Consider the following 13,659-nt stretch of genomic DNA (forward strand, 5'->3'; position numbering starts at 1 on the left):
ATATTTTGGATCCAAATTATACATGAAAAACTAATTTACCAAAATAATGAAACAGAACTTCCAAAGTTTTTCAAACCCAAACTCACAACTATATTTTGGACTCAGATTCTTCATATTTTTGGGTATTTCTTTCTTGAATCCAAATGTAATAGCGTTAGAGTTTAGATTCAGAAACTCTAACTTCAAACATGAAAACTAAATAAATCAAAATAAAAAATAAAGAAATTCACCTCAGGTAGCTTCGTGTTGACTCAGGCGTGATGAATCAATAGCTTCGTTGAAAGAAATGTATGAAAGAATGAGCGACGAAAGTGAAGAACAATCTAGAGATTGAGTCGTGCGTGAGTGTTACTGAAAGTTCTAGAGTGAAAAGAGTTTTTGAGTGAGTGAAGTTTTGGCGTGTGTGTGACTGAGTAAAAGATGTGTGGGTTATGAGATTCTGTGGGCCTATCTATATTGGATTTTAGTGTATTATTGGGTTATGAGATTTTGTGGGCCCATCTGTATTGGATTTTAGTGTATTAATCAAAATGAAACAAACGTAATTTTTAATAGGGCAAATTCGTAAATAACATGAAAATTGAATGTATTTATGTATTCAAACTCTTTGAAAAGTCAACTGGTACCTAAATCAAAATCTAATTATATTTTGGTAGTTAAACTAAAACTTTATTAAACTTTAGTAGTTATAATGAAAGGACCTAAATATTTTATTAATTTAAATAATTTGCAATTTTTTGTTTTGATGATTGCTGAACCGGTAGGCAGTTTAATTCTATTTACTCTTAATTTTATTTTTTGCCACGTCATCCGATGTACCGGTACATCGATGCACAGAATTCCATTCCTTAAGTTTTTGATCTATATTTTCATTAAAAATTACTCGCACACAATAAAGAAGAAGATTTTGGGGAGGGAGGGCCTGACTGAGGTGAGGAGCAGCGAGCCACCATTGTGTTTAAACTTATCATCTCTCTACCATCGTGCACACGCACGATTACGGGACAAAAATATTTCGTTGTTGGTGCTGAGAATCCTTAGAAAGCTGTGAGACACTCACACTCACACTACGCTCGCAAAAAGCCCAGTCTTCTCCTCCTCCTTCGTTTCTCTCTTTCGGCAACACAAACCATGGGCAAAGCTGTCGTCTCTGACGAAGAAGGTAACCCAACTAGTTTTCGATTTCTGCTTCCTTTTTTTGTTCGCATAAAACAGACTATACCCTAACCCTAACCCTAACCCTAACCTTAACCCTAACGCCCTTGTTATTATGTGTGTTTTCCGTACAATCTGTTCAGATGATGTCGAGCTCGACGAGGACGAGAGGGAACCCCTTCACGGTGACGCTGTTGACGACCAGGATGGCGGCGACGATGATGAGGACGAGGAAGACGGTACCACCTTCTATTTTTTCATCTATTTCTTAAAATGCATCAACTTTTCTGGGGTTCAATTTTTGAGTTTTATGTTGTAGAATTTCTGGGTCTGGGTTAGGGTTTCGTTGCACGAACTAGGGCTTTCTTTGCATGCAAAAATTGGATTCAGATTTCTTTAAGGACTTTTGGGGAGGAAATGGGTTCTGTATGGATGCCAAGAAATGTGTAGGAATTGGCCATCTAGATTCTTCGTGACCATTTAATTTTCCAACGTACCGACTAATGTTTCTCCCTTCCTTTTTTTTTTTTTTTTTTTTTTTTTTTTTTTTTTTTTTTTTCTATCTATCTATTTTACTTCTGTCTATTATGTTAAGCATCATGTATCGGAAATTGGGAAATTTTCTTGACGTGTTTGTTTGTGTCTTTATTTCAATGCAATGCTTGATTTTTATTTTATTTTGTTTTCCTTGTTTGTTATTGATTTTGCAGAAGGGCCGGATGAATATGAAAAGGATGATTTTATAGTAGATGATGTTGATGAAGAAGAGGAGCCAGAGGAAGAAGAAGAGAGAGCAGACAGTGATGAGGAGAGGCAGAAGAAGAAGAAAAGAAAGAAAAAGTGAACGCTCTAGACCCTGAGCTGTTATCTTTCTAAAATTTGCAAAGCTTTTGATGATGAAATTCCATTTCTTTGGTTTGAGGCTTGTTTTCTTCTTCTCCCTTTTAGATGAAGACATTTGAATGCAATGTCAATGAAAATCTTCATCATCTTCTTCTTTTTCTCTTTAAAAACTTGTAGCAATTAAACAGAGGGTTAGTTCATTCTTTTTATAATTTTTTTCCTGTCTCTAATTTTCTAGAGAGGAGTATGTTCTTGATGAAGATGACTACGAGCTCCTAGAGGACAATAATGTAATTGCCCCCCGCAGGAAGGTTGTGAACATCATCCATATCTTTTTATAGTTTCTGTTGAGTTTGAAGTTTGATGCATTTATTCTTTCTAAATGTGCATAGTTCATGATTTAGATGTTTTTCTCTTCTTTCCTTTTTTGTCCAAACCTTTTCAGGGGAAATTTAAGCGGCTGAAAAAAGCTCAGAGGCATGCTGGAGGGGATCCCGGTGGATTATCTGATGAGGAGGAGTTTATTGGTACTGGTAAAAGTGGAAGAACTGCAGAGGAGAAGCTTAAGCGCTCCTTATTTGGTGATGATGAAGGTATATTTATCTATACATGTGGAAAACTTGACTTGTAGAATAACCAGAGTAGGATTTGGTTTATTCTTGATTGATCATACACTGTAACACTATAGGTCCTCCACTTGAGGACATTGCTGAAGAGGAGGAACCAGCAGAAGCGGAAGATGATGGAGAAGTTGGTGAAGAGGATGAAATGGCAGACTTTATAGTTGATGAAGAATTTGACGAGACTGGAGCTCCTGTGAGGTATTTCTTCAGTGTGCGCATGCCCTGCCTGTGTCTGTTTATGTTTTGAACTGAATTTCTTCATATTTGAATAATCAACTCATTGTGTTTTGTTAATTCCTTGTCTAGACAGAGGAAGCTTAAGAAAAAAAAATCTAGGCAGGCACCAGGAGTATCGTCATCTGCTTTGCAGGAAGCCCATGAAATATTTGGTGATGTTGATGAATTACTGCAGCTCCGTAAGCAGGGTTTGGATTCTGGTGAATGGAGGGAAAGGAGGCTTGAAGATGAATTTGAACCAATTGTTCTTTCTGAAAAGTATATGACAGAGAAGGATGACCAGATTCGGGAGCTTGATGTTCCGGAAAGAATGCAGGTCCTTTGTCTTGCCCTTGATAATACACTATAATAGTAGATTTTATGTGACATTAACTTTATTTGTTCTTTTATTTTGTAGATATATGAAGAAAGCACAGGTTCTCCTCCTTTGGATGGGATTAGTATAGATGATGAGAGTACCTGGATATATAATCAACTTACAAGTGGTACAGTACCTTTGTTTGGCAAGACAGGCTTGGTGAACTCTATAAGCAGGGATGACATCATCAGATTTTTGGACTTGCACCATGTGCAGAAGTTGGACGTTAGTAATTTTATTAATTTGGTGTAATTCTTTTAGTTTATCTGATATTTATTTTATTGTTCTGTCATTTTCTCCTTGTTTTCAGATTCCCTTTATTGCTATGTATCGGAAAGAGGAGTGCCTAAGCTTATTGAAAGATCCTGAGCACCTTGAATTGGATGATGAAAATCAGGATAAAAATGAGAAAACATCTGTGCTAAAGTGGCACAAGGTACCTGTCATGAGACTCTCATATATGTTAAGCTGACATAAGATTAAAGAATGAACAAACAATATGTTGAAATTACTTACCTTTTTTTCATAGGTACTTTGGGCCATCCAGGACCTGGACAAAAAATGGCTGCTGCTTCAGAAGCGAAAAAGCGCCTTACAATCTTACTACAATAAACGATTTGAGGAAGAATCTCGCCGTATATATGATGAGACAAGACTCACTTTAAATCAGCAGCTTTTTGAATCAATTATGAAGTCGCTCAAGGCTGCAGAATCAGAGAGGGAGGTTGATGATGTTGACACCAAGTTTAACTTGCATTTCCCTTCGGGTGAGGTAGGTGTGGATGAGGGACAATATAAGAGGCCCAAAAGGAAATCACTTTATAGTATCTGCAGTAAGGCTGGCCTGTGGGAGGTTGCAAGCAAGTTTGGTTACAGCTCTGAGCAGTTTGGACTGCAATTATCTCTAGAAAAAATGGTAAAGTTTGATTTATCTTGCACTTTCAGTTTCTTTTCTTCTTCTTTTTATGGGAAAACCAGAGACATGAGGTTCACACTTTAATTTAATTATAGAGAATGGATGAGCTGGAGGATGCTAAGGAGACACCGGAGGAGATGGCTTCAAACTTTACATGTGCAATGTTTGAGACACCTCAAGCTGTGCTCAAAGGAGCTAGGCATATGGTATGCATAGATAGTTTTGTATTTCATATTAATGTTTGTTCTATCATGCTTTGTCATAAAATCTGGTTGTAAGTTGTCTGAGATTCTTTTATGGCTTATTCCAGGCGGCTGTTGAGATAAGTTGTGAGCCATGTGTCAGGAAGTATGTCCGAAGCAACTACTTGGATATTGTTGAGGTATCAACAAGCCCAACACCTGATGGACATGTTGCAATAGATGCTTTTCATCAGTTCGCAGGGGTGAAGTGGTTGCAAAAAAAGCCATTGAATAGATTTGAGGATGCACAATGGCTGCTTATCCAGAAAGCTGAAGAGGAGAAGCTTCTTCAAGTTACTATTAAGCTGCCAGAAGACAGACTAAATAAGTTGATAAGCGACTTTAATGAGTACTATCTTAGTGATGGTGTTAGTAAATCCGCACAACTTTGGAATGAGCAGCGGAAGTTGATATTGCAGGATGCCCTTTTTAATTTTCTTCTACCTTCAATGGAGAAAGAAGCAAGATCCTTGTTGACCAGTAGATCAAAAAATTGGTTGCTTATGGAATATGGAACGGTTTTGTGGAACAAAATCTCCGTAGGACCATATCAACGAAAGGAAAATGATACTAGCTCAGATGATGAAGCTGCTCCCAGGGTCATGGCTTGTTGTTGGGGCCCTGGGAAGCCAGCAACCACTTTTGTGATGTTAGATTCATCTGGTGAAGTGCTAGATGTACTTTACACAGGATCCCTCACTTTACGTTCCCATAATGTTAATGATCAGCAACGCAAGAAAAATGATCAAGAACGTGTTTTGAAGTTCATGACTGATCATCAACCACATGTTGCTGTCCTAGGAGCTGTTAATTTATCTTGTACTCGCCTGAAAGAAGATATTTATGAGGTGAGTCTTACAATAGTCATCGAGATGGTTATTGGGTTCTTAGTTTTGCAATTATTTTATTGAGATGTAGTGTCATATAGTGTAGCTTTCTATTCTTATAGAGTTTTTTTTTTTTTTTTTTTGTAATTTCCTTTTTTGGGTATTGGGGGAGGTGGGAAGCGGTGTAAATGATCAAACAGTTTTGGAAACATGAGCTTAAACCTAATAATCCCTCAGTGCCTTGTTCATATTAGCAGTTAATAATCCAAAGGGAAGTCTTGTCCGTGGTCTTTGTAGATATTATTTCTTTTATTTTTAAAAAATAAAAGTTATGTTTCCTATAATCTACTAAAACATTATCTTCCCATAGGAAGAAATAGTTTATTAGCTGATATACTAATAATGTCTTAGTGCAAATAGTCTGATGAAATGAGCTGATGGGTTTTCTTATGTCATTTTTCATTTTTATCTCATTCTGTATGCATCTTCTTTTAGTGTGTATGGAGTGCATGCATCTCCTATTTCAAAAATCCATCTTTGGTACACTGATGCTTATTTATTTGACTCTTGCCATTATCAGATTATTTTTAAGATGGTGGAGGAAAATCCTAGAGATGTTGGGCATGATATGGATGGCCTAAGCATTGTTTATGGCGATGAATCTTTGGCTCGCCTATATGAAAATTCTCGGATTTCATCTGATCAGCTACCTGCGCAATCAGGTATAATTGTTTCCAACTCTCAAGTCTTGAGTTCATGAAGATGTCTGGTAGTTAATTTTGAAATTTTTGTGTTAGGCATTGTCAAGCGGGCTGTGGCTCTTGGGCGTTATCTTCAAAATCCATTGGCCATGGTTGCCACACTTTGTGGACCAGGACGAGAGATCTTGTCCTGGAAACTCAATCCTTTAGAGAACTTTCTCACCCCAGATGAGAAGTATGCAATGGCTGAACAGGTCATGGTAGATGTTACAAACCAGGTAGGCCTTGACATAAATTTGGCTATCAGCCATGAATGGTTATTTTCACCTTTGCAATTCATTTCTGGGCTTGGACCTAGAAAGGCAGCATCTTTGCAGAGGTCGTTGGTAAGATCTGGTGCAATATTTACTCGAAAGGACTTTGTGACAGCACATGGGCTTGGTAAAAAGGTGTTTGTGAATGCAGTTGGTTTCTTGCGTGTTCGGCGGAGTGGGTTGGCTGCTAGCAGCAGCCAATTTATTGATCTGTTGGATGATACAAGAATTCATCCAGAGTCCTATGTTCTTGCACAAGAATTGGCCAAAGATGTTTATGATGTGGACGGTGGAAATGATGACGAGGATGCTATGGAGATGGCTATAGAGCATGTTAGGGATCGACCTAGTTATCTAAAAAACCTTGATGTTGAAGCATATGCTAAAAGCAAAAAGCGTGAGAATAAGATACAAACGTTTTCTGATATAAGGAGAGAATTAATACAGGGTTTTCAGGATTGGCGTAAACAATATGAAGAACCAAGTCAGGATGAAGAGTTCTATATGATTTCAGGTGAAACTGAGGATACCCTTGCTGAAGGAAGAATTGTGCAGGCAACAGTTCGCAGGGTGCAAGCTCAAAGGGCAATTTGTGCTCTTGAATCTGGATTGACTGGTATGCTAATGAAAGAAGACTATTCGGATGATTGGAGGGATATTACTGAGTTATCTGACAGACTGCATGAGGGTGACATTCTCACCTGCAAGATCAAATCTATTGTAAAGAATAGGTATCAGGTGTTCCTAGTTTGTAGAGAGAATGAGATGAGAAACAACCGACATCAGAACATTCGGAACCTTGATAGCTATTACCATGAAGACCGAAGAAGTTTACAGACTGAGCAAGAAAAAGCTCGTAAAGAGAAGGAACTCGCAAAGAAGCATTTCAAGCCAAGAATGATTGTTCATCCTCGCTTCCAGAATATAACTGCAGATGAAGCAATGGAGGTATGTGTCAATAATGTTGTTAGTGATAACTGATGTTTCAGTTTATATGTTAGGTTGATTTGAATTATGAAATTTGTTGTTGGTAATCAGTCTTATTAATTGACACAAATTCATGTTATATTAAATTTTTGTATGTGCTTGTGTGTTATTGACTTATTGTATGCCTCACCATGTAAGCCTGTGGGAGTTAAAAGGAGGTTTGACCAAATTTTTACAGCACTGAATTCAATGCAAGTTATTGAGTATGTGATTAAATTGGTCTTCCATATAAAAAAACAAAGAACAGAAAAGAAAAACGAAGATTCTACTAAGACTGTGTTCTGTTTGGTTTTCTTACACATCTTCTACCATTAATGCTCCTGGAATTAAATTTTTATTTTTATTTTTATGCAGAATTGTTGGAGAAATTGTAAGTTTTTATTTTTATTTTTTTAATTATGAACTTTTGAAGTTTAAAATTAGTTTGAATCTGAATCTGAAGATCTTTATATTATATGGATCTTAACAGTACATTCAGTGCTTGAATTTTGTACATTTATTGACACACATATTATTCCGAAACCACGTTTCTTACGAAATGGTGTGTCATCTGTTATGTTTTACAGTTCTTGTCTGATAAGGATCCCGGGGAAAGTATTATTCGTCCTAGTTCTCGTGGGCCTTCATATTTAACCTTAACTCTCAAAGTTTATGATGGAGTTTATGCTCACAAAGACATAGTTGAAGGTGGTAAGGAACACAAGGACATCACAAGCTTACTCCGTATTGGGAAGACCCTGAAAATTGGGGAGGACACTTTTGAGGATTTGGATGAGGTAAGAATTTTATAAAGAATGTGTTCTCAGTGAGTTGGACTTTATTAGTTGTCTCTTTTTTTCTGTCAATTTATAGCTATTGAAGGCTAATTTCTCTTAATTCTAAATTTGTTTGACTTTTAACCAATGATCTTGGCCTATATACAATTTCATGATGCTTGAATCATGGATGGTTAAAATCAATGTCAAGCAAATGGTATCAAGTTCTCTATTTTGGATAAGAAAGTACAGGTTTAGTGGTAAAGGCTCTCTCTCTCTCTCTCTCTCTCTCTCTCTCTCTCTTGCCAGAGTTATAGTATCACTCATTGTTCTTTGGCCAGAAGATGTTTCGCGATGGATTATATTGTATTTTTTGTTGAACTTGTGCAAAAGAAGTTTAGATATTTTTCAAGTGCGGATTCTTAGAAGTAGGCATTGAATTTCTGTCTCTTTGGTTGCGGAGAAAAATATTTACATATGCTTCTTGTATTTAGATATAAAAAGGTGGCAGCTCTTGTCTTTGTTCCTCTTGATGTCAAGGGATTGAAATGTGATGGCACACTACTGAACTGAGTACTATGTGGCTGTTGATAACTTAAAATGCAGGTCATGGATCGTTATGTTGATCCCTTAGTGGCTCACTTGAAGACAATGCTAAATTATCGCAAGTTCAAGAGGGGCACAAAAGCAGAGGTTGACGAAGTTCTGAAGAGTGAGAAATTGGAGTACCCTATGAGGATAGTTTATTGCTTTGGTATATCACATGAACATCCAGGCACGTTCATTCTGACTTATATACGGAGTACAAATCCTCACCATGAGTATGTTGGTCTATATCCGAAGGGATTCAAGTTCAGGAAAAGGATGTTTGAGGACATTGATCGGCTTGTAGCATATTTTCAGCGGCATATTGATGACCCTCAGCATGAGTCAGCGCCATCAATTAGATCGGTCGCTGCCATGGTGCCAATGCGGAGCCCTGCAACTGGAGGTTCATCAGGGGCATCTGTGGGCAGTGGCTGGGGTGGTTCCACCAACGAGGGTGGTTGGAGAGGCCAGTCTTTTGACAGGGATCGGTCATCTACACCTAGTTCACGAACAGGTAAAATGAAACGTGGATTCGCGACTTATATGTTTGATGAACACCAACATTTGCATTGTTGCATGAGGGTAACTGTTTGTCTTTTCGTGCAACCGAAATGAATTGCAAACTAGGAATTACTTTATTTAGTTGGCCCTACTCATGGAATTTGGATTGCCCGTTACTGAAATTTTTTTCTGCACAATGTGGGATGGCCAGCTGGATGGAATGATCTTTCCTCTTTTCCTTTTGTGCTCATGTACTTAGTTTTAGGCCAGCAGGTTTGGTTTTAATTTGGTTACTGTTGTGCTTCCTTCTATGTAACTTTGATGTCTTCATTGGTTTAAATCTGTTGTATTGCTTTCCTTGATGTTAGTGCAGATAGGCATTCATGTTGGTCCTGCAAATACCTGCCCTCAATGTCATCAAACCCATAGTACTCCTTGCTTCCTTTGTCAAGACTTCGTGACTTGCTTTTTCATGTTTCATTTTACAGGCCGAAATGATTACAGAAATGGTAGCAGTCGCGATGGACATCCAAGTGGCCTACCTAGACCATATGGTGGGCGGGGCCGTGGTCGAGGAAGAGGAAATAGCACCAGCAATGAAAGGCAGGATTCTGGTTATGATGCTCCTACGTGGGGTTCAGATACCAAGGATGGGGATGATGGTTTGGGCAATTTTCCAGGTGCCAAGGCTCAAAACTCACCTGGCAGGGAAGCTTTCCCTGGTGGTTGGGGTGCTGGTGGAAGTGGCACTGGAGGCAGCAGTTGGGGTGGCGGAGCTGGTTCCAATGACAATGATGGCTGGGGCCAAGGAGGTGGTGGTGGCGCAGGAGGATGGGGTGGGGCTGGTGCTGATAATGGGACGTCAGGGTGGGGTTCTGACCCAAAAAAAAAGGGTTCTGATAATGGGTCTTCGGGATGGGGTTCTGAACCCAAAAGAAGTTCACAGTCCCAAGCTGGAAACAGATGGTCTGAGAACGGCAGCAGCGGTGGTTGGTGAAGAGGCATAACTCTGTCTTGTTCCACCTTTAACAGTCTTGCAACTACTACCCTGTGATGGATGGTTCGGAGGTTGCTGCTGCTATATATGGTTCGTGAAGACACTTGACTCTCATCTGACTTTTTTGACCTTGAAAGACTAGTCTACCTAGTTATGCGAACTGTATTTAGGAATTTGTGACGTGGCAAACAATTGTAACGGCATATACCTCTACTCTTGCCTTGTACGTATCTTTAGATTATTACAAGCACAATGAATTATTCCCTCTATATTATTACAAGCACTATGAAATATTCTCTCTAGATTATTACAAGGGTGGGTTTGGATCGATAACCGAACCGAAACCTCTAAACCGTAGACCGAACCGAACCCCTCCGGTAAGCTTCCATGACAATCGAGACCGAGACCGGCAAGTTGGTAAATCGATGTCTGGTCAACCGAAGAATCCGGTCGGCTCGGCTGGGTCATGGGTCTAGATCGAACACATGTTGGGCCATGTTTTGGGCCACATTTTGGGCCATTTTGGGTCTTGACTTCATTCACTAATTTAGTATAATATATTAATATTATAGTTTAAGATATTTTTAATTAGTTTATGTATATATGTATATATATATATTAAAAAACATATAAATTAAAATTATAGGGGTTTATAAATTTATATATGTTTTATATAAATTATAGAAATGTATTATATAAAATTATAAATTATTTATTAGAAATGTATTAGAAATGTATAAAAATGAATTATGTAAATGATTTGTTAAGTATATTTGGTTCTGTTCGGTTTACCGACGATTTAAGGATATGGGAACCGGGACCGAGTCCGAACCTCCCGGTTCGGTAGTCAAACCGAACTTTCGGTACGGTTTTGTTTCGGTACGATTTTTTTCGGTATCGTTTGGGCCGGTTTCAGGCTCAGCCTCGGTTTTTCGGTCAACCCGACCCCACCCTAATTACAAGTCCTATGAAATATTCTCTCCCTCTCCCTCTCCCTCTCCCTCTCTGCTAATTAGTAAAGCAATAGTGACCCTAACTCTTGCTTTCTTCCTCTACCCTGTTTTTTTCTTCTGCCACATGCACCTCATTTGCACATATTTCATTTTCTTACAAACGCAATCCCTTATACCACATCCACTAGTAATAAATGTATTAGAACTCTCGTCCATTTTAGAAACAGAACTCTTGTTCATTTTAAAAAGAGGAATTTTCTCCATCTACCTTCTACTATTTTCCTTCTGTTTGAGTTAAGTGTTTGAAAAAAATCAACTGGCCAGTACCCCACGAGGTGCTAAGTTTGTAACTAGCAGCAACAGAGTCTTCAAGAACTTCAACAACAAGTAGAAGAGCTATCATGGTATCATACCATTCAAATTAAGGGGATGCTTCCTCCAGCATGAGGGAACCCTGTTGGAAGGGATTCTTTATTTACTAAGAACCTTAGTACTAAGAAAAATCAGCAATATTTTTGTTTCTCTCGTACAACGATACTTTGGCGGCCAACTGTCAATATTGTAAAATTTTTCAAATCTGTCAATTTTTTTCAATCTTTTGCCAATATTTCACACAAATATCGCATTGATATTTGCATAACCACGAACAAGGGAGCTGAGAGAGAGAGAGAGAGAGAGAGAGAGATGGAGGGTTGCATGTCTTATCCGTCGGAGGTAAGGTGACGAGATGGAGGGGTTGTCATCAGGCTAAGGAAGGAGGTGGGGGTGGTGGTGGAGGGCTGGGCCAATACTAGTAGGGATAGAAATGGGTGTCTGATTTTTTTTTTTTTTGAGAAAAAATCTAAAAACACTATAGGGGTTTTTTTTTTTAAAAAAATACAATAAAAAGCCAGTCTACCTTAATGTGGGCTGACCTATCACTAATTTTTTAGAGAAATTATTGTATGTGACCGTAACATTGTCACTTGGTGTTATCTAATCCACATGTTATAATATGGGTGAGTGACGAATTTATCCTAAGGCTCGGAAAATCTTCTGACAAACTGCCACTGACTGACATACTGACCAAAAACAAACAGAAAACAACTGAGGTGGCGGAACATCGAACCAATCGGCGTCATTGACCGACATACCGACCCTTGTTAATGGTGGTGGTGGTCGGGGAATCTTAAACCGCCGGCCAACCGATACTAACCAACCCTTTGTCTTCTTCTTCTTCTTCTTCTTCTTAAAATGAGCTCAGGCTTGGCAGTGGCGAAGCTCCGGGGAGTAGGTGCAACGGTGGTGAGTCACACAGTGGTGAGTCGTGCACGGTGGTGAATTTGAGTGGTCGGACTTGCAGAGTTGGAGTTGCAGCAGGCCGGTGACTGTGACTGGAGGTGCTAGAGTTGGAGTTGGAGTTGTAGAGAGAAGAGGGTGAAGTCTCAGCCATCGCGACTGCGCCAAAATGATATCGACTGGTACTGACCTTGTCGGTATCGATGTCGGTGGCAAAGCTGGCCATACTGCCGGTGGTCGGTGATCAGTTGAGCCATTTCGGTCCTGTTACCGAATCGCTACCACCCCTAGTTTATACATTTAGGGTTTAAGGTTTTAGATATTACTGATTGTACACATGTTATAATTCTAATATATGGATTAGTCATAGCGCTACGTAGTGTTACGCTCACACAATAATTTCTCCAAAAAAATAAGTGTTAGGCTAACTCACATTAATGAAAACACGTGCTGGGCAAGGATCCCTGTCAAGCCCTAAACGGGGGTCTTGGCAGAGGCTCTATCCCTAAGAACCCTAAAATATGATATCACGCCTTAACATCATTATTCTAAGTTTCTTAAGACGAGTTAAGCCTTTATTTGATGGAAAACGGGTTGGATCAGAGAATAAAGTATACTTCAAAATATATTTAAAATAAACCAACCCAGTAGGGTGTTTAAAGTTTTACAAAATAACCCTTAGCACAATATGACATCAGTAAAGATCATGTTTGTGAAACAAAACCCAAAACGAGATACCAACCAACTACTAGAAAGATGTTCTGAATAATTACAAACTGGAATAAAGGACATATAATAAAATGGGTAGGAGACCCAACAAAACAACATTTTAAACATGAAGAAGACCTGAGGATGCCCAGCAAAATATATGAGTGCCTCGCCTAACCAACTAGTCAAGATCGTTAACTAGAATGTGATCTGCAATCATAAGCAAGTACAAAGCAAACAACATAGGGGGTGAGCATCACATATGATCATAGCTTCTCATCGGAGGACCTTGGCTGAGTTTGAAAATAGTAAGTAAAATACTTAATAAATATAGCCAGTGATAAAACAGTTCGAAAAGATTCACCAACAATCCAATATCAAAGTTTAATCGTTGAAATCCATGAAATCTTTGATGATGAGCATGCAACTTCTTAAATCATTTATGGGATCCCAAAATATCATTACCTGATGATTGATCACTAATGACCAACTACACTTAACGCATCCACACTCGATAATGTAGCGAGAGTATATTTTATCATGGTAGTACCCCTTAAGCTACTCTCCCCAGAAGGACAAATCGACTGGCTCATCTGTACATACCCCTTCCGGAAGTTTAAGGGATCGAAACCTAAGGTCATCTTTTTTTGTGACCCTTTACTCCCAAATCCTCATT

The 13,659-nt window shown here is 38.8% G+C and overlaps 1 protein-coding gene across 1 annotated transcript; it reads left to right on the forward strand.

The window, feature by feature from the left end:
* Positions 1–899: 899 nt before the first annotated feature.
* GTB1 (global transcription factor group B1) lies at positions 900–10,346 on the forward strand. Its single transcript, XM_086239942.1, has 17 exons — positions 900–1,162; positions 1,299–1,394; positions 1,866–1,995; positions 2,237–2,309; positions 2,444–2,591; positions 2,687–2,819; positions 2,928–3,174; positions 3,256–3,441; positions 3,527–3,652; positions 3,746–4,132; positions 4,228–4,338; positions 4,443–5,222; positions 5,782–5,923; positions 5,999–7,164; positions 7,770–7,979; positions 8,565–9,060; positions 9,536–10,346. The coding sequence occupies exons 1-17, from the start codon at positions 1,132–1,134 to the stop codon at positions 10,042–10,044; spliced, it is 4,971 nt and encodes a 1,656-aa protein (XP_086096068.1). The 5' UTR covers positions 900–1,131; the 3' UTR covers positions 10,045–10,346.
* The last annotated feature ends 3,313 nt before the right edge of the window (positions 10,347–13,659 follow it).

The sequence above is a fragment of the Dryas octopetala genome, chromosome 1, assembly GCF_963921425.1.
Source record: "Dryas octopetala chromosome 1, drDryOcto1.1, whole genome shotgun sequence".
NCBI classification, from domain to species: Eukaryota; Viridiplantae; Streptophyta; class Magnoliopsida; order Rosales; family Rosaceae; genus Dryas; species Dryas octopetala.

Bases quoted from the DNA above. Each gene is read 5' to 3' on its own strand.
- GTB1 (XM_086239942.1), top strand. From the start codon at position 1,132: ATGGGCAAAGCTGTCGTCTCTGACGAAGAAG. The intron at 4,133-4,227 runs GTAAAGTTTGAT...ATTTAATTATAG, and splicing joins AATTATCTCTAGAAAAAATG to AGAATGGATGAGCTGGAGGA. The intron at 5,924-5,998 runs GTATAATTGTTT...TTTTTGTGTTAG, and splicing joins TCAGCTACCTGCGCAATCAG to GCATTGTCAAGCGGGCTGTG.